The sequence below is a fragment of the Sus scrofa genome, chromosome 12 (genome assembly GCF_054392235.1).
Source record: "Sus scrofa isolate SSC_HxYL_T2T_F1_AM1 chromosome 12, Sscrofa_HxYL_maternal_Yorkshire_Landrace_v2.0, whole genome shotgun sequence".
Classification (NCBI taxonomy): Eukaryota; Metazoa; Chordata; class Mammalia; order Artiodactyla; family Suidae; genus Sus; species Sus scrofa.
Window position 1 is genome coordinate 6,227,621 of NC_139394.1, and position 16,251 is coordinate 6,243,871.

Genomic DNA, 16,251 nt, shown 5'->3' on the forward strand with positions numbered 1-16,251 from the left:
TTTTCCAACTTCAGGGGTCACAGGGTTTATTACCTGCTGCGGAAAATGTTTTCGTGTGCAATGCAAACAAACCTTGTTTTTCATTCCCTCAGTTGGTCAGTATTCTGTTGGGACAAGTCTGGGCTGATGGCAGCCAGCCCTCAGGTGATGACCTCGGGGAAGGCACCAGCCCAGAAAGCATATGGGAGAAGCTGTGACCTCCAGGCCAGCAGCACAAGCCAATGGGGAGCAGGGGTGGCTTGGCAGTAGGCCCAGCCGGCTACTTACCCCCTGGGTTGACATCTCTGACACAGCAGGGGGAACAGGATGACAGGAGGGGCTGAGAAAGGGATTCTGCTGCTAAAGCAGCTCCATTTTCAGAGGTCCTGGGGCCCTGCCCTGATTTCTGCCATACCCAAACTCCTCTTCCCAGCCAAGATACAGGTTGGGGCCAAGGAAGGAGGAGACCCTAGGGCAGACGCCACTCATTCTGGGACCCCAGCCAGGGGTCCCTGCACAGATGCCAGGACAGGTACTCCAGCAACATTTAATCTGTCCAAATCCTGCATCCAGGTTGGCCCTTCAGCCTGGCCCCCAGCACCGTGACTCAATTGCTCACAGGTCCTTCTTCCTAAGGTTCCAGCCAGCACGAGGCTGAGGCCTAGCAATCTGTGCTGGGGGCAGCTGTCAGGCAGAGGTGGGGCCAGCTGGGAAGGGGTGGGGGACTCGGGGGAAGGGTAGGCTCTTTGGCATTGTCTGGAGGGTGAAGGACAAAGAGATCACATCGGAGGCATCCAGGCTGGACTTGAAGGTCCAGTGTGTTGAGCTGTAGCAGCAGCGGTAGGCAGCCAGCTGAGCCGGGCCGGCTGTGACAGACCCGAGCCAGGCTCAGACCCACTGTCCCAGGCCCCAGGTACTCTGGTGCCCAAGGAAAAAGCCAGGAGGACCCGCTCCTGGAGTATGGAAGGTTTTTTTGGAGGTCAGCCTCTGGGGGCCCAGCTCCTGGCTGAGTCCAGACGTGCAGAGCCCGGGTGGCCTTTGGTTCAGGCTTCCTGGGCAGCCCTTCACCCCAGCCCCTGGCCAAGCAGCCAGACACCCCATTCCCGGGCTGAGGCAGGACCCCCTGACTTCGGAGCAGATTCTGGTCACACGTGTGAGTGACCCCGGGGCTCAGACGCTGGTCACATACATGATCTCCAGGCGTGGCTGCTTCTTGGGACCGTCTGTGTCCCCCCCAGCGAGGCCCTGCTCTTTAGTGGCCTCCGGGAGGGCCTCTTCGGTCTCAGCCCTCTGGCGGTGCCTCTCCTTCTTCCCCAGAGCCCAGAAGCTGCCACCCATGAAGAGGGCGGCAGAGATGAGGAAGAAACTCGACATGTAGAAAACGTAGCTGAAGTTGGTGGTGGTGTCCAGGAGGAGTCCTGGGGGACAGAGAGAAAGTTAGGCCACTGCCTGGGGCTACAAGGCCTCCCCTGATCCCCACTGATCTGTGAGCCCTGTGACCTCAGGGGGTTTGTGTCTTGGCTGCACCCCTGGTACCAGGACCTGTGGCTGGCATCCGGTAGGCCCTCGATGGGTGTTTGTTGAATAATAAAGAAGGCAACACTAAACCAGTCCTGGCCCGGGTCAGGGAGAGTCCTTGGGCTGAAAATGCATTTAAGGTCATGTCTCCCTCACCCTTGGTGGCAGGAAGCCAAGGACTCAAGGGCCAGTGGCGCTAAGATATCTGCTCAGCCACACCCCAGCCGCCCGTACCCCCCCCCTGGAGAGCTCCCTTGGAAACTGGGACTTCCAGGGCCACCCTTGGAGTCCCCACCGTCCTAGTGAACTAACCACCGGCCTGTTGACTCCCGCACCCCCACCCCCACCCACAGCCATGGGCTTCACAAGCCTTCCCCTTTACCCTGAATGCCACACTCTCAGCTGCCCAGTGAGTCCCCTCCCGGCACAAATCACCATCGTGATCACAAAGGGGCCCCTTTGCTTTAACCCCCAACTCTCACCAGAAGGTGAGCCCCGAATGGGGGGACTAGAACTCTGTATTCAGCCCTGCCCACCCCGCTATCTGTGTGGGTGTATCGATGGTTATGCCAGGTGTGATGACGCTGTGGCTCAGAGAAGGAAAAGGACTTCCCTGGGTCCCACACGCAGCAGGTGAGAGAACCAGAATTTTAATAACACCAAACACGTGCATCACACTTGCCATAGGCCAGGCTCTCTACTAAGCTTTTATTTATTTATTTATTTACTTTGGTATTTTTTTTTTTTTTAGGGCTGCACCCACGGCATATGGAGGTTCCCAGGCTAAGGGCTGAATCGGAGCTGCAGCTGCCGGCCTGCGCCACAGCCACAGCAATGTCAGGTCCAAACCCCACCTGTGACCTACACCACAGCTCATGGCCACGCTGCATCCTTAACCCATTCAGCAAGGCCAGGGATTGAACCCACATCCTCATGGATATTAGTTGGGTTCTTAATCTGCTGAGCCACAACGGGAACTCCTCCACTAAGCTTTTTGCTCTATCACTTGTGGTCCTCACAGCAAGCCTCTGAGGTAGATTCTGCTATCATCCCCACTTTACCGGTAAGAAAACAGAGGTACAGAGGGGAGGGCTCGGGTAAGTCTGGTGTGAAAATCCTTATTTTTAACTGTTTCTACCTTGAGCGTCAGTTCTCCGAGGTGCCTGAGAAAATCCCAGATCCCAATTCTCTATGCCCGGAGACCCAGATAGGGCCCCCGTCTCCGGACTGTTCCCATGTGCCCCCCGCCCAGGGCTCACCAGCCAGTGGCGGGGAGATGAGGATGGAGATGCTTTCGAGGATGGTGAAGAGGCCCAGGGCGCTGGAGAAGCGGTCCATGGGGACGATGTCCATGAGGACCTGGAAGAGGAGGGCCCCGATGCCGCTCATGGACACGCTGTACACCAGGCAGTAGCCGACCAGCACCCGGAAGTCGGCGGATGCCGCGCACACCAGGTTGGTGAGCCCGTTGAGCAGGGCTGCCAGGCTGAACAGGTACTTGCGGTGACCGGCAAAGACCTGCCGGCCCGCCACCAGCCCGGCCAGGGGCCGCAGGAAGATGTTGCTGAAGCCGATGATGGAGATGAGCAGGGCCGCCCTGTGTTCGTCCAGCCCGTGCCGGATGGCGTACGGCACCAAGAAGACGTGTGGCAGCGGGAAACCCATGATCATCCACACGACGCCCAGCGTGAACACGCGGTAGCCCGCGTTCTGCCGCAGGACGTCGAAGGCCAGGTGGCGCTGGATGGCCCGATCGCACGCTGCCCGGCAGCTGTTCGCGGGTCTCTTGGAAGGTGGAGTGGGGCCTTCCCTGGTCTCAGGGGTCACGCTGGTGGCCACGGGCCGCAGGATGGCCCCACACACGCAGCAGTGGAGGAAAACCCCGCCGAAGATGAGGAAGGTGCCCCTCCAGCCCAGGTCCTCCAGGAGGTAGCGGGAGAGCAGGGGCCACAGCGTGATGCCCAGGGAGACGCCTGTCGAGGCCAGTGAGTTGGCCAGCACCTGCCAGCGGGTGAAGTAGAGCCCCAGCACGGTGATGCTCGACTGAAAACTGAAGCACATGCCCAGACCTGTGGAGAGAGGGGGGGACCAGCTCCAGGGGGCACGCAGCAAGCGACCCCAGGGTCAGGTCCCAGGTCTGTTCTTCCGTTGCAGCCCAGACCCACTTCCAGGTCCCCGGGGACTGAAGGTGGAATCAGCCTTTCTTGCTAACTCCCTAGAGGCATTCCACTCTCCGACCTGCCCTCCAGGGGCGGGGCTGTGCACCCCCGTTCCCGCTGGCACAGCACCAGGGGATGGTCAGAAACCCACATCAGGTTAAGTCTCCCTTGCTTAACACTTTCCAAAGATTTCCCATCACGCCTAGAAAAAAAAGCCAGAGTACTTACTGGGCCCTGCAAGGCTCTGCACGGTCTGGCCTCTGGTCTCCTTCTCAGGCCCCGCTCCCTGTCACTCACCACAATCAAGTCCCATCAGTTTCCTTCTCATCCTCTGGCCGCTAAGCTGCCCACCTCTGTGGACCTTTGTAGCTGGAATATGCTTCCCCCAGACTTTCCTGACAGCTCAGACGCCACCTCCCACTCCGTACACAGCCGAACGTGCTGGAGAGAAAGTGCACAGCCACACCATGACCACTGGCCTCAGGGGTGGCCTTGGGCCACCCAAGTGCCACTACGGTTCCCTCGACCATCCACTCCCCCACCCTCTCAGATGAGCACCAGGCCTGGTCCTCTGTGCACCTGGCACCCCCCCCCCCCGCCCCAGCTGACCTCCTGCCTTCCCGCCCGTGACAATGGACAGTCCGGGACCACCCCTTCGCCCCTGCCCTGCATGCTGGCTACTCAAAGGCACGCCCTTCCAACTATGTCCCTCTCCTGCAGCACCCATCTTCTCCTCTTTTTCTGGACCATTCTCCTGCTTATTTCTCCCATTAAAATGAAACAAAGCTCTCTTTGACCCCAGTTTCTTCCAAGCACCAGCCCATTTCTCTGCTCCCCTTACGTCAAAATTTTTTGTAAATATTGGAGCTCCCATCGTGGCTCAGCGGTTAATGAACCCGACTAGCATCCAAGAGGACATGGGTTTGATCCCTGGCCTCGCTCAGTGGGTTAAGGATCTGGCATTGCCATGAGCTGTGGTGTAGGTTGCAGATGCAGCTCGGATCCCAAGTTGCTGTGGCTGTGGCGTAGCCCAGCAGCTACGGCTCCGATTCGACCCCTAGCCTGGGAACCTCCATATGCCACGGGTGTGGCCCCAAAAAGACAAAAAAAAAATTTTTTTTGTAAATATTGTTTATCTCCACTGTCTCCAATTTCCCCCCTCCCATTCTCCTTTGAACCTATTCCAATCAGACTTTCATCCGTACCTCTACTTCAGAATTCCTCCTGTCAAGGTCACCAACCTCTACTCTGCCAAGCCAAAGATGGGGTCTGGTCCCCACTTGGTCTGATCCAACAGTGGCTTGACAGTCCCTCACTTCCTTTCCCAAGAAACGTCACTTTCCTGGTTCTCCCTCTGTCAATTCCTTCCCAGGCCACTAATCACTGGAGTGCCCGAGTCCTGGGCCTCAGGCTCCTTCAGCCATCCTCTGCCATCCCCGTGGGGGCAGCAGACCATACCTCTGCTCGGCCATCGCAGGAGTCTCCAGCTGCCTGCTCCAGCTCAGGGTCTGTTCCCTGCACTCCAGACGGGGTAGGTACAAACCTGCTCCTCCCCTAGGTTCCCCATCCTAGTTAGAAGCTCCTCCATCCTCCAGCAACACAGGGCAAAAAACCTCAGAGTTGGCCGTCTTGGCTCTTGGCACCATGAGCCATCCTTGTCTGTCCTTCTCTGTGCCTCACCGGGCCATCCTGGACCCCAACCCCTCCATCGCACCCCCCTGGGTTTGAGTGCGGCGCCTCCAGCCTGGGAGATGACCACCCCCCTACCTGTTCTCTGCCGCTCCCCTAGTCCCAAAGCCAGAGTAGCGGTGGCTGGATGACATCATCCCCCCTCTGCCCAAGCCCCCGACGGCTTCCCATCTCACTACAAAACCTTTTAGGGGAGTTCCCGTTGTGGCAGAGTGGACGCGAACCCGACTAGTATCCATGGAGACATGGGTTCCATCCCTGGCCTCACTCAGTGGCTTGGATCCCGCATTGCTGTGGCTGTGGCTGTGGCTGTTGCTGGCAGCTGTAGGTCACGATTTGACCCCTAGGCTGGGAATTTCCATTTGCTGCAGGTGTGGACCTAAAAAGCAAACAAACAAAACCTTTTAGGAACTAAACCCCCGCTCTGGCCTCCCCCTCACCGCTTTGAGCCCTTGCTCACTCCCCTCTACCCTCTGGACCACCTCATCGCTCCTTGAGCCCTTGCGGGCCTTTGCTCTGGCTGTTCCTGCTGCCTGGAATGAGAGCCTGGTAGCAACTCCCTCACTTCCCTAAGCCGGAATGTCACCTTCTCTGCGAGGCCTTCCCTGATTGGCATGTTGAAAGCAGTGACCTCTTCCAACCCTGTTTTGCCTTCGCAATTGGCTGGTCTAGTTTTTCTACCTCTTGTCTCCTCTCTGCCACCCCTGCCCGAGCCAAGACACTATCGCATCAGCTGTCCTGTCTTCTTAGGCGTTTGCCACCATCAGATACAGTCCTTCTCATTGAATCCTCCACTGTTCCTCTCTCCCACGTGACGGTAAAGCAGCCACAGATCAGGAGCTTTGCCTGCTCTCTTCAGTCCTGCTTCCCCGGTACCTTTTGTAATTCTCGAAACGGAATGACAGTCACCTGTGATGAATCCTGCCGTGAGGTAGAGCTGGCCAAGGGTGCGGCAGAAGGAGCCCGCCACCATGCCCAGGCTGGCCAGCACGCCTCCCAGCATCATCGTCGCTCGGCAGCCAAAGCGTCCCACCAGGATGCTGCACAGGGGTCCTGTGGGGAGGAGGCAGCTGGCAGGTGGCAGCTGAATGAGGAGGTCGGAGGGAGGAGGGGAGTGGGTTTGAGGGAGGGGTTCCACAGCAACAAGCCTGTGGTGGTTTTTTTTTTTTCTTTTTAGGGCCGAACCTGTAGCATATGGAAGTTCCCAGGCTAGGGGTTGAATCGGAGCTACAGCTGCCGGCCTACACCACAGCCACAGCTACGTGGGATCCGAGCCACATCTGCGACCTGCACCACAGCTCAGGGTAACGCTGAATCCTTAACCCACTGAGCGAGGCCAGGGATCGAACGCACATCCTCATGGATCCTAGCTGGGCTAACCGCTGAGCCATGAAGGGACTTCCCTAGCAGTGGTTTAAAGGGCACAAGCCTGGAGCCTACAGGCCTGGGTTCTGATCCTCACCCTGCCACAGACGGGCTACGGGCCAAACAAAGGCCATCCCTTTGCCTGGACTTGCCCAGAGAACGAGGGTTCAGACTGGGTGATGTCTGGCCAGCTATGAGGTGCGGTACTGCAAATACCCTTGACCCCGACAGGGAGGCCCAGAGGTAGACTGAGGCCCTTGACTGCACTGACCCAAGGCCGCTTCCATCCAGGTGAAAGAGGCTTGGCTCATGACCTGGGATGTCACGGGGGTCTGTCTCGATGGGCGAGGGTCCCAGGGCAGCTAAATCATGGTGAGCCCCTCCAGCCCCTGCTCCCTGCATCCTCAAGAAGACTGGCCCAGTCTTCCTGCCACCGTCCGACCTGTCCAGTGTGGGCCAACTGGGCCTCTGGGCTGCTCTGGAGAAAAGCTGGGGATCCTGCTCCCCCCTCTCACCACCCCCAGCCACCACCAAAGTCTTGCCTCAGACGTCTGGCTCCTGGCGGAGAGGGACCTGTTCTCCTCTACCCCACCCCCGCCCCGAGCTGCCTTCCCTCCAGCCCAGACGCAGAGCAGACATAAAGCCAGTCCTGGCCGGCTGCTCCTTAACACCTGGCAGGCCCCGTGTGCCAGGCGCCCTGCTCCCATGTTTCTCTAGAGCTGCCCTCCCAGAGTGCAGCCAAAGGGACAGGGCGAGGGCATGCACGGGGGTGTGTTTGCATGTTTAGGGGTGGAGAGGGGATGTATGGTGTGTGAGCCAGAAGCAGTAAGGGAACAACAGGAAGTGAGTGGCCCATCCTCAGAGGGAATCAAGGAGAGGCGGCCACAGAGAGGAGGCCAGGCCTGGAAGTGGACATGACCACCCACCCACATATCTTTCTCACCTGCACTTTGGCCTGACTTTGGAAAGCGACACTGGGGAAAGGCCTGAGTCACCGGACTGGGATGTGCACCAGCTTAGCTAAAACAGCAGAGGGGGCTGGGCTGGGGCGCTGGGAGGCAGGGCTGCCGCCTCTACCCTGAACTCACTCTGCAACCTTGGCAGGGCCTTTGTACTTGTTTGCTTCCCTCATCTCTCAAACGTGAGGGGGCCAGGGTACCTCGGAACAGGGACAACCTTCAACTTTCTACACTACTCTGAAGGCGTGAGGGCTGAAGGTCTGTGTGTATGTGAGACTGACAGACAGATAGGACTCCCAGGCCAACTGAGGTGGTGGTATGCCTGCTAGGCCTGAGTCTAAAGCTGGTTGCAGAGTGTGGGGTCCCCAACCAGTCACCTGGTCCCCAGCCCCTGGCCCAGACCCCTCTGAGTGACAGGGAAGGAACCATCTGAGACTCCACTTCGGCCCAACCTTACAGGCAAAAAAGGTTATGTGGTCTGGGCCAGGCCTTGCTCCGTGCCCGGAGCCCATGCCCCAAGCAGCCGCTTTAGGGGTCATGCCAGCCTTCCCAATTTGAGCGAAGGACCTGGAATAACAAGCAGGCTGCTGGTGCCAGGTGGAGGGAGGGGCAGGAGGTAAGCAGGGAGACCAGCGGCCTGGGGAGAGCCCCCTCCCCTGCTCCTCCCCTCGCCAAGTCACTGCCCCTGGCGTCTCCCTGCAGAGCTCCCAGGAGCGGAGTGGGCCTGGGGCCCGAGGCTATTGTGGAGAACCCTCCTGGGCAGCCCCCCCGTCCCTTTTCCTGGGGTCAGGGTGAGGTGGTCACGTTCCCAGAGGAGCCAAGCAGGACTCCCCCTCCACAGCACCGACAACAATCCCCCCGTTTCCTGGTGAAAGAAGGGGCTCTTGCCCTGCCCCCGTCTTGCTCCCGCCCCCTTCCTGTCCTGAAGCCCTGAGGAGGGTCTCAACACTCATCACTCACAGCCAGTTCCATCGCCCGAGCCCGCAGACCTCTCCAAGCCCGTGCGGGAGGTGGGCAGGATGGGATGCCGGGTGTCACCCGCATGGTGCAGAGGAAAAAACTGAGGTTCAGGGTGCCCCTCCCCCCAGCGGGACACCAAGTTGCTCCTCCTCCCGTTGGTGCTGAGTGCCTGGCAATTGGGATGTCACCGTCACCTGAGGGGACCTGTGACTGGGGCTTCATAGCCTAGAGGCCTTCCCACCCTCAGCCCCGCCCCAGCTCAGTGGGGATGCCAGGCAGGGGAACTGGCCCTGTTGAAATCGGATGAAATCTGAGGAATTCACAGCTCAGCGTGAAACCTGTGGCCCCAGGGAGAAGGACCCAGGAGGCCAGGGTGGCTGTGGCTTCCTCTCCCCCGCCCCCAGGGCGCCTCCATCCCTCCCGCCTCTGTCTCCCCCAGGCTGCTCACCCCCTGCGTGGAGCATGGCCGTCTGGATGGAGGGGAACCAGGAGGTCTCGCTGTTGCTGGCCTGGAACTCACGCTGCAGTTCGGTGAAGAAGATGCCGATGCAGGTGGGGAAGCCCAGGGTGAGGCCCTGACTCACCACGGAGGCCAGCAGCACCATCCAGGCCCAGCAGCTCTCCGTGCGCTCCAGGGCCTGGGGCATCCTCCGCTATGAATGCTGCTGGCCCGGCCTCACCACCACTGCCACCACTGCCCGGGGTGCCTGGGGAAGGAACAGAATGGAGCTGCCAGTCCTTTCCTGGCTCACCTGCCACCTTCCCTGGGCAGCTGAACCTGTCCCTTCCTCTTGCCTCAGTACCAGGTATCAGAGAAGGGCACCGCCTCCCGAGAGGCGGCTAGAGGCCCACGCGTTGGCCTTGGCATCTCCTCTCACCTACTTCCCAGAGCAAGCCTGGCAGGAGGGACCAGCAGGAGATGGATCAGCGAGATGAGGCAGGTGGATGGAATTCCTTTTGGTTTGACTTGACTTGGGTCAGCAGGTGGCACTTCCTGGTCCAGCCCTGCCCCTCCCTGCTTAAGCAAGCACTCAGTAACCACTTGTAGAATGGACCAGAAGTTTCCCGTCAGTGTAGTCCCAAGGTCCCTGCAGGCACCCCTGGATACCTTTTCACATGTTCACAGGCAGGCTTCCTGCTCACAGCAGGGACTGTCACACAAACTGCCACACTGTCACTGTCAGTGCCGCTCTGGTGGCCAAAGCAAGCAAGCTGGTGCCGAGGCAGCGGAGGAGGGTACACAGCATAGCCAAACGAGGGCACCGTCCAGGCAGCTTTCCAGGGGAAGGCCCCCCCGAAATCACCCTATGACGCTCCTGGCACAAGGGGCTCGGGGCCAAGAGGCGAGTGCTACAGCCATGTTGAATAATGGCTGAATAATGGAGCAAGGGGTTCCGGGCTCCTCCACCACACACATGCAACACACCCACACATTGCACACACACTGCACACACACATGTAATACACACACCACACAATACAACACACACAATATGCAACACACATGGACTATACATACCACACATACATGCAACACACAGCAGAACACACATGCAACGCGATGAACACACATATCCAACACATGACACAAACATATAAAGCACATACACAACACACACAATTCATAGCACAATGCACAGGAACACCATACACACATGTTAACATACATAGCGTGTACCATATACACATACAACACATGCATGTATGTCAAGATACACACTCACACAGACAAGCACAGCTACACACACCCACACGCAGACACGCACTTACAAAGACACACACGCAGACACACACAGGCAGAAAGAAACACAGAGCCACCCAGGCACACAGACTTATATGCAAACACATGCTTATAAAGACACATGCACAGAGGGAGTTCCCGTCGTGGCGCAGTGGTTAACAAATCCGACAAGGAACCATGAGGTTGCAGGTTCGATCCCTGGCCTTGCTCAGTGGGTTAAGGATCTGGCGTTGCCGTGAGCTGGGGTGTAGGTTGCAGATGTGGCTCGGATCCCATGTTGCTGTGGCTCTGGCGTAGGCCGGTGGCTACAGCTCTGATTAGACCCCTAGCCTGGGAACCTCCACATGCTGTGGGAGCGGCCCTAGAAAAGGCAAAAAGACACACAAAAAAAGACACACACACAGAAAAGTCCAGAGACACACACAGTCACACACAGAGGTGTGCATAAACACATACAGACTCACACATACACTCATACACACACATATGCAGATACACACTTACAGAATCATGCTCAGACAAGCCCAGAGACAGTTAAATGAACACAGACATGCTACACAGATGTACAGACACACACACACACACACAGTCACATGCTATGCAGACAGATGCACTCACACCCTTGCATCTTTGACTTAGTTCCTTGCCTGTAGCCACCTGGGCCACTCCTCCCTTCACAGAAGCTGCCTTAAGCAGGCCTCAGAAATAAAAAAAAAAAAAAAAGCAGGCCTCGGAGCCCCATGCGCTCCCCAGATTCAGGCCCCTCCATCCTGGCCCTCCCCTGCCCCCCAGGGCCCACACCTCACCCATACTCAGGGCTGGGGCTGTGGGCACTGGGAGCAGCCTTGGTCTCGATGAAGCCAAAGGGTCCCAGGAGCTCCTGTTCCCACAGCCTCCCTCCTTTTAGCCTCAGGTCCTGAAGATCCAGGGAAACTCAGGAAACTATCAGAAATATGAAACCCTCTTCCTGCCAAGCCCAGCACCCCACACATTCCCCCAGGCCCAGGAGCTTGACCAGGCACCTCAGCGGGATCCACCCTGACTGCCTCCTTCCCCTTTTCAGGGCACAAGGCCCCCTCCCCAGAGGACCCCCAGGAGCCCTGCAAGGTGAGCAGCTCGTCCATCCTCGCCTCAGTGTGTGCGTGTGTGTGTGTGTGTGTGTGTGTGTGTGTGTGTGTGACCTTGAGTTCCGTGTGTCGGCTGGGAGCACCTCCTGCCCTCCTGGCTCCCGCACGTGGCACTGGCCCTAGAGGTCCCCCAGCCCATCCTCCTGGCTCAGCCCCAGGCTTGGGGCAAACCTCAGATCCCGGCTCCTCCAGCACACTGGCTCTCCCCCGTTCCAGGATTTCTGTCCCCTCAGCAAACGGAAAGGCCACTGGCGCCACCTGATCCTCTCTGTGAATGTCAAGTCTCTCCACCCTGCTCTCGAGTCCACCCCTCCTCCCCGCCCACGGCGCCCCCTCCGTCTTTCTGGACCTGCCTGTTCCTTCCCCTCGTCCCAGAAGGGCCACCAGCCTTCCTCCTCTGTCCTCATTTCCTCCTGATTGTCCCCTCAAGGCGCCCCACCCCGAGCACTCCCAAGCCCCGGAGAGCCCTGATGGTTTCCCCTCAGGGCAGCACGCGGTCCCTGACCAGAGGGGGCGGGGTGGGACAAGGAGACACGTGGCGGACCCCAGCCCCTTCCCCTGCTCTGGGCCCCTGTGCCCTTGTCCTACCCTCTGTGGAGAGGTCTCTAGCGCCCTTAGCAGCAGCTACTTCTCAAGGTCCGATTCTGACCTTGACTCTGTACCTACCTTCCTTCTGAACCTTTCAGTGGAGCCGGCTCTTCTCAGCTTCTCCTCCCTCCACGCCTCCTGCCTCCCGGGACAGTCAGAACCCAGGAAACCCTAAGCACCTTTGCTCCCTGCCCTGTAGACTCCGGCTTTCCACCTGGAGGCTGTCCCCTCCCACCCGCCCCCAACTCCCAGGTGACACCCACAGGCTTTAAGTCCTGTTGGCCCTGCAGCCCCCTCCCCCAGCAAGCTGGTTCCTTCTCAGGAGCTTGGCTGCTGAGAATTCCAAAATCCTTAGCGAGGGAGAAGTCCGGTTGGTCCCTCGAGATTGAGCAGAGATTCCAAAATTCTTAGTCAGAGAGAATCAGGTGGGTCCTTCAAGGTTTGGCCCCACCAGCACCTGGCAGAATCTATTCTGACTCCCACCCCAGGCTGGTCTAGGCCCTTTCTCCCCCCACCTTTTTTTTGTCTTTTTAGGGCCACCCCCGCAGCATATGGAGGTTCCCAGGCTAGGGGTCGAATTGGAGCTGTAGCTGCCGGCCTACCCCACAGCCACAGCAACTCGGGATCCCAGTCGAGTCCGAGACTTATACCCCCGCTCATGGCAACTCTGCATCCTTAAGTCACTGACCGAGGCCAGGGATCGAACCTGTGTCCTCCTGGATGCTAGCCAGATTCGTTTCTGCTGAGCTACAACGGGAACTCCTAGGCCCTTTCTCCTTAATAGAATTCCTCTCCTTAACAGTAGTTTTCGCATCACATTGGAGTGGATCCTTCCCCGGTTTCTCACGGTCACCCAGCCCCTCCTCCCCGCTTCTACACTCGGAGCGGGGACCTGGTCACAGGCCAGCACCGGGCCTCAGCTGAGCTCAGAAGTTAATATTCATGGGACCCACCTGTGTTCCCGTGAGGGCAGGCAAGTCCAGAACCTGGCAAGGGTGACCTGGCTTCCTGGCAGGTAGGTCCATTCCAGAAAACTCAAGGGGAGCAGAGATGAGACGAGGGCTCTGGTTCCATCTCCGCCCCAGCAGAGAAGTGGTCTTCCCTTTGAACTGGGAACCATGAGTCCCAATCACTGCCTGGTTCGTGGTTGGGACAAGGGGGGAGAGGCAGCTGCAGTCTCTTCACTGGCACTTCCCGGGACTGGAGGTGAGCAGCTGTCGCCAGGGGCTGCCGACTTCAGCCCTCAGGGACTCCCTGCCCCGAGTGAGATCAGCTTCACGGCCAGGTGGCCTGAAGCCGGGTGGGTAGGCAGGGCAGATGTTCAGGTGACATCTCTTGTCCTTCTCCCATCACACGCAGCCCCTCTGGCTGTTTTTAGGGCTTCCCAATTGACCACAGAGGCCCAGCTAGGCCCTCAGAATCCGCTCTCCGTCCCTTGGAGCTGGCAGGTACCAGTAAAAGGGTTGAGCAGCAGCTCTCCTGCAGGGGTTGGGGTTAGGAGGCTGGTGTGCAGGATGGAGGGGCCGCTTCCGCTCCTTCCAGCAGTGGTAGGAGAGCTGGTGAGAGGAAAAGGAGGAACCACTAGCCTCACCAGAAGCAGAAGGATGGCCAAACCCTGGAGACCCCCTCTCTCCCCAGGCTCCATATGAGGCAGGATCCCGGGCCTGAAGCCCAGGACACAGGGTCGGCAGCAGCAGTGTTCCCGCGGGGCGGGCGAGCGGCAGGAGCCAGCCTGAGCTTGGGGTTGACAAGCCCTCGAACCCCCGCACCCGGCATGGGCCGCGGAAGGAAGGAGGCCGTTCCGGAGGTGGGCGCGCTGGGGCAAGACACCCTCCTCCTTTCTCTGCTTCCAAACGCGTCCCCACAGCCCACGGCCCGGGGCCAGCTGACCACAGCCTGAGGGGGGATGGGCTAGGCGACGGGAACCTCAAGACCTCTTTGTCCCCGGGGCGCAATCCCTGACGTCCGGATCTAGTTTCCACTCGGCTTCCCACCCTCCCCAAGACGGATCTCCTCTGCGTGGGGCTTCTGGGACGTCGAGGCGGCGCCCGCCCGGGAAGATGTCAGGCCAGGCCTCGGAGAGTGCCTATCCCCTAACCCCTCACGCCTTGGGGGTCCCCAGCCCTCCCAGGCTGGGGCGGCCCAGGACCCGGACTAGAGGCTTTTCTGGATCCTCACCCTCCCAGGAGGGAAGGGGCCCGGGAGGCCCACGGCGGGGCGGGTCTGCGACGGCACTGACTGAGACCCCGACGGGGGAGGACGCCTCTGGGGCTGTGGGGGGCCCGGGGAGCCCGCTCACCGGTTCGCACGGGCCCGGCAGAGGGGAGACTCCACTCCCACCCGGCGCGACTTCCTGCGGCCCGGCCCGCCCGCGGTGGAGGCGGCCGGACGCCGGGGCGGGCGGCAGCGGGGACCCGGAGGGGCGGGCCGCGGGGCGCCGGTGGGCGGGGCCACCTTCGCGTCGCCTGGGAGCCCGGCCCGGGGGGCGGGGGGAGGCAGGAAGGCGTGGCCAGGGCCCGAACCCCTTATCTCCACCTCACCCAGTTCTACAAGCGGCCCCGACCGCCCTCGGGTCGGGGATGGACTCTCGACGCCACCGGCTAGGCGAGTTTATTGGCTGTTTGCAGAGCCCACTTGTTGCCTTTCAAGCTTCTCGATTTTTCGCCCACTCTGGGCTCTAGGGCCCCAGGAGTGGAAGGGAAGCAGCGTGTGATTAAGAAACTCCACCTCCTAGCGCGAGTGAGGTTGGAGGCCAGCTGCTTTGGCGGCTTTAGCTGCTCAGGGGTCCTTCCAAGGAAAACCTAGAGCTTTGAGGGCCACACCGGAGGAGCCCAGGCAGGCAGCTGTCAGGGAGTGGAGAAGAGGGTGGACCCCTGGGAGCAGGTTAGAGGACGCCCACCACCCCTGCATGTGCCCGTTGGAAATGCAGGCCTCATGCCCACCTAGCCAGCCCTTGGTGTGCCTTGTTTAAAATACTCAATTATTATAAAGTTACAGGCATCAAGACGGTGTGGTGCTGACATAAGGGTAGACATATAGATCAGTGGAATAGAATTGAGAATAAACCCAGACATTTATGGTCAGCTGATTTTCCATAAGGATGCTGAGACAATCCAGGGCGGGGAGAATCGTCTTTTCAGTAAATGTTGCAAAACTGGGTATCTGCACGTAAAAGAATGAGGATGGGCAGTTACCGTTGTGGGTTAAGAACACAATAGAGTGTCCATGGGACAGAGGTTCCATCCCTGGTCTGCCCAGCTGTTAAGGAGCTGTCCTTGCTGCAAGTAGGTCACAGATGCAGCACGGATCTGGTGTTGCAGGGGCTGTGGCATGGGCTTCAGCTGCAGCACTGATTCCGCTCCTAGCCGGGGAACTTCCACACACTACAGGTGTGGCCTTCAAAAGAAAAAAAAGAGGTTGGACTTCAACCTTAGGCCATTAAAAAAGAAAGAAAGAGATCACAGTTGTAAACGCAAAAACTAAAACAACAGAAGTCTTAGGAAAATACACGGGAGTAAATTTTCATGACCTTGGAATAGGCAATGGATTCTGCGACACCACACCAAAAGCTCAACTGACAAAGGAAAAAACACATACATTGGAGGTCATCAAAATTAAAACCTTTTAGAAGTTCCTGAGTAATACAGGGAGTTGAGGATCTGGGTTTGCTACAGCTGTGTTTGATCCCTGGTCAGGGAACTTCCACATGCCCTGGTTGTGCCAAAAAAATAAAAACATAAAAACGTTTGTGCACCAAAAGACACCATCAGGAAAGTGAAAAGATAACCCGCGGAATGAGAGAAAATATTTGCAAATCATATATCTGATAAGGAGCTTGTATTGAGAATATATAAAGAACTCTCACAACTCAACAGTAAGAAGACAAATAACCTCATTAAAGATGGGCAAAAGGGAGGTTCCCACTGTGGGCCCGTGGGTTAAGAATCCAACTGCAGTGCCTTGGGCGCAGCTGCACTTGGGATTCAATCCCTGGCCCCGGGAACGTCTATATGCCGCAGGTGTGGCCATAAAATTGAAAAAAAAAAAAAAAAAAAGGCAAAGGATCTGAATAGATATTTCTCCAAAGAAAATATGCAAATAGCCAACGTCATTGTTCACTGGGGAAATGCAAATCAAACCCACAATGCACTACCACTACCCACACA

General features: G+C 58.4%; 1 protein-coding gene across 5 annotated transcripts; it reads right to left on the minus strand.

The window, feature by feature from the left end:
- On the minus strand, positions 1-14,500 carry SLC16A5 (solute carrier family 16 member 5). 5 transcript variants are annotated; one of them, XM_084983739.1, is made up of 6 exons: positions 14,385-14,500; positions 13,039-13,221; positions 9,078-9,336; positions 6,255-6,398; positions 2,757-3,566; positions 1-1,397 (listed from the first exon to the last, which is right to left on the minus strand). In XM_084983739.1, exons 3-6 carry the CDS (start codon positions 9,274-9,276, stop codon positions 1,150-1,152), a joined length of 1,401 nt encoding a protein of 466 aa, XP_084839865.1. In that variant the 5' UTR covers positions 9,277-9,336; positions 13,039-13,221; positions 14,385-14,500; the 3' UTR covers positions 1-1,149. The 5 variants fall into 5 exon arrangements, with proteins under 5 accessions (XP_084839865.1, XP_003131280.3, XP_020922315.2 ...); XM_003131232.5 differs by lacking the exons at positions 13,039-13,221; positions 14,385-14,500 and adding an exon at positions 12,164-12,268; XM_021066656.2 differs by lacking the exons at positions 13,039-13,221; positions 14,385-14,500 and adding an exon at positions 9,508-9,636.
- Positions 14,501-16,251: the final 1,751 nt, after the last annotated feature.

What these genes read in the sequence shown, in the direction of transcription:
- SLC16A5 (XM_084983739.1), bottom strand. Translation starts at nt 9,276, where the DNA reads ATGCCCCAGGCCCTGGAGCGCACGGAGAGCTGCTGGGCCTGGATGGTG. An exon ending in CACGGCAGGATTCATCACAG is followed by an intron (nt 3,567 to 6,254) that starts GTGACTGTCATT and finishes CTCTCTCCACAG; the next exon opens with GTCTGGGCATGTGCTTCAGT. An exon ending in CATCTCCCCGCCACTGGCTG is followed by an intron (nt 1,398 to 2,756) that starts GTGAGCCCTGGG and finishes TCTGTCCCCCAG; the next exon opens with GACTCCTCCTGGACACCACC.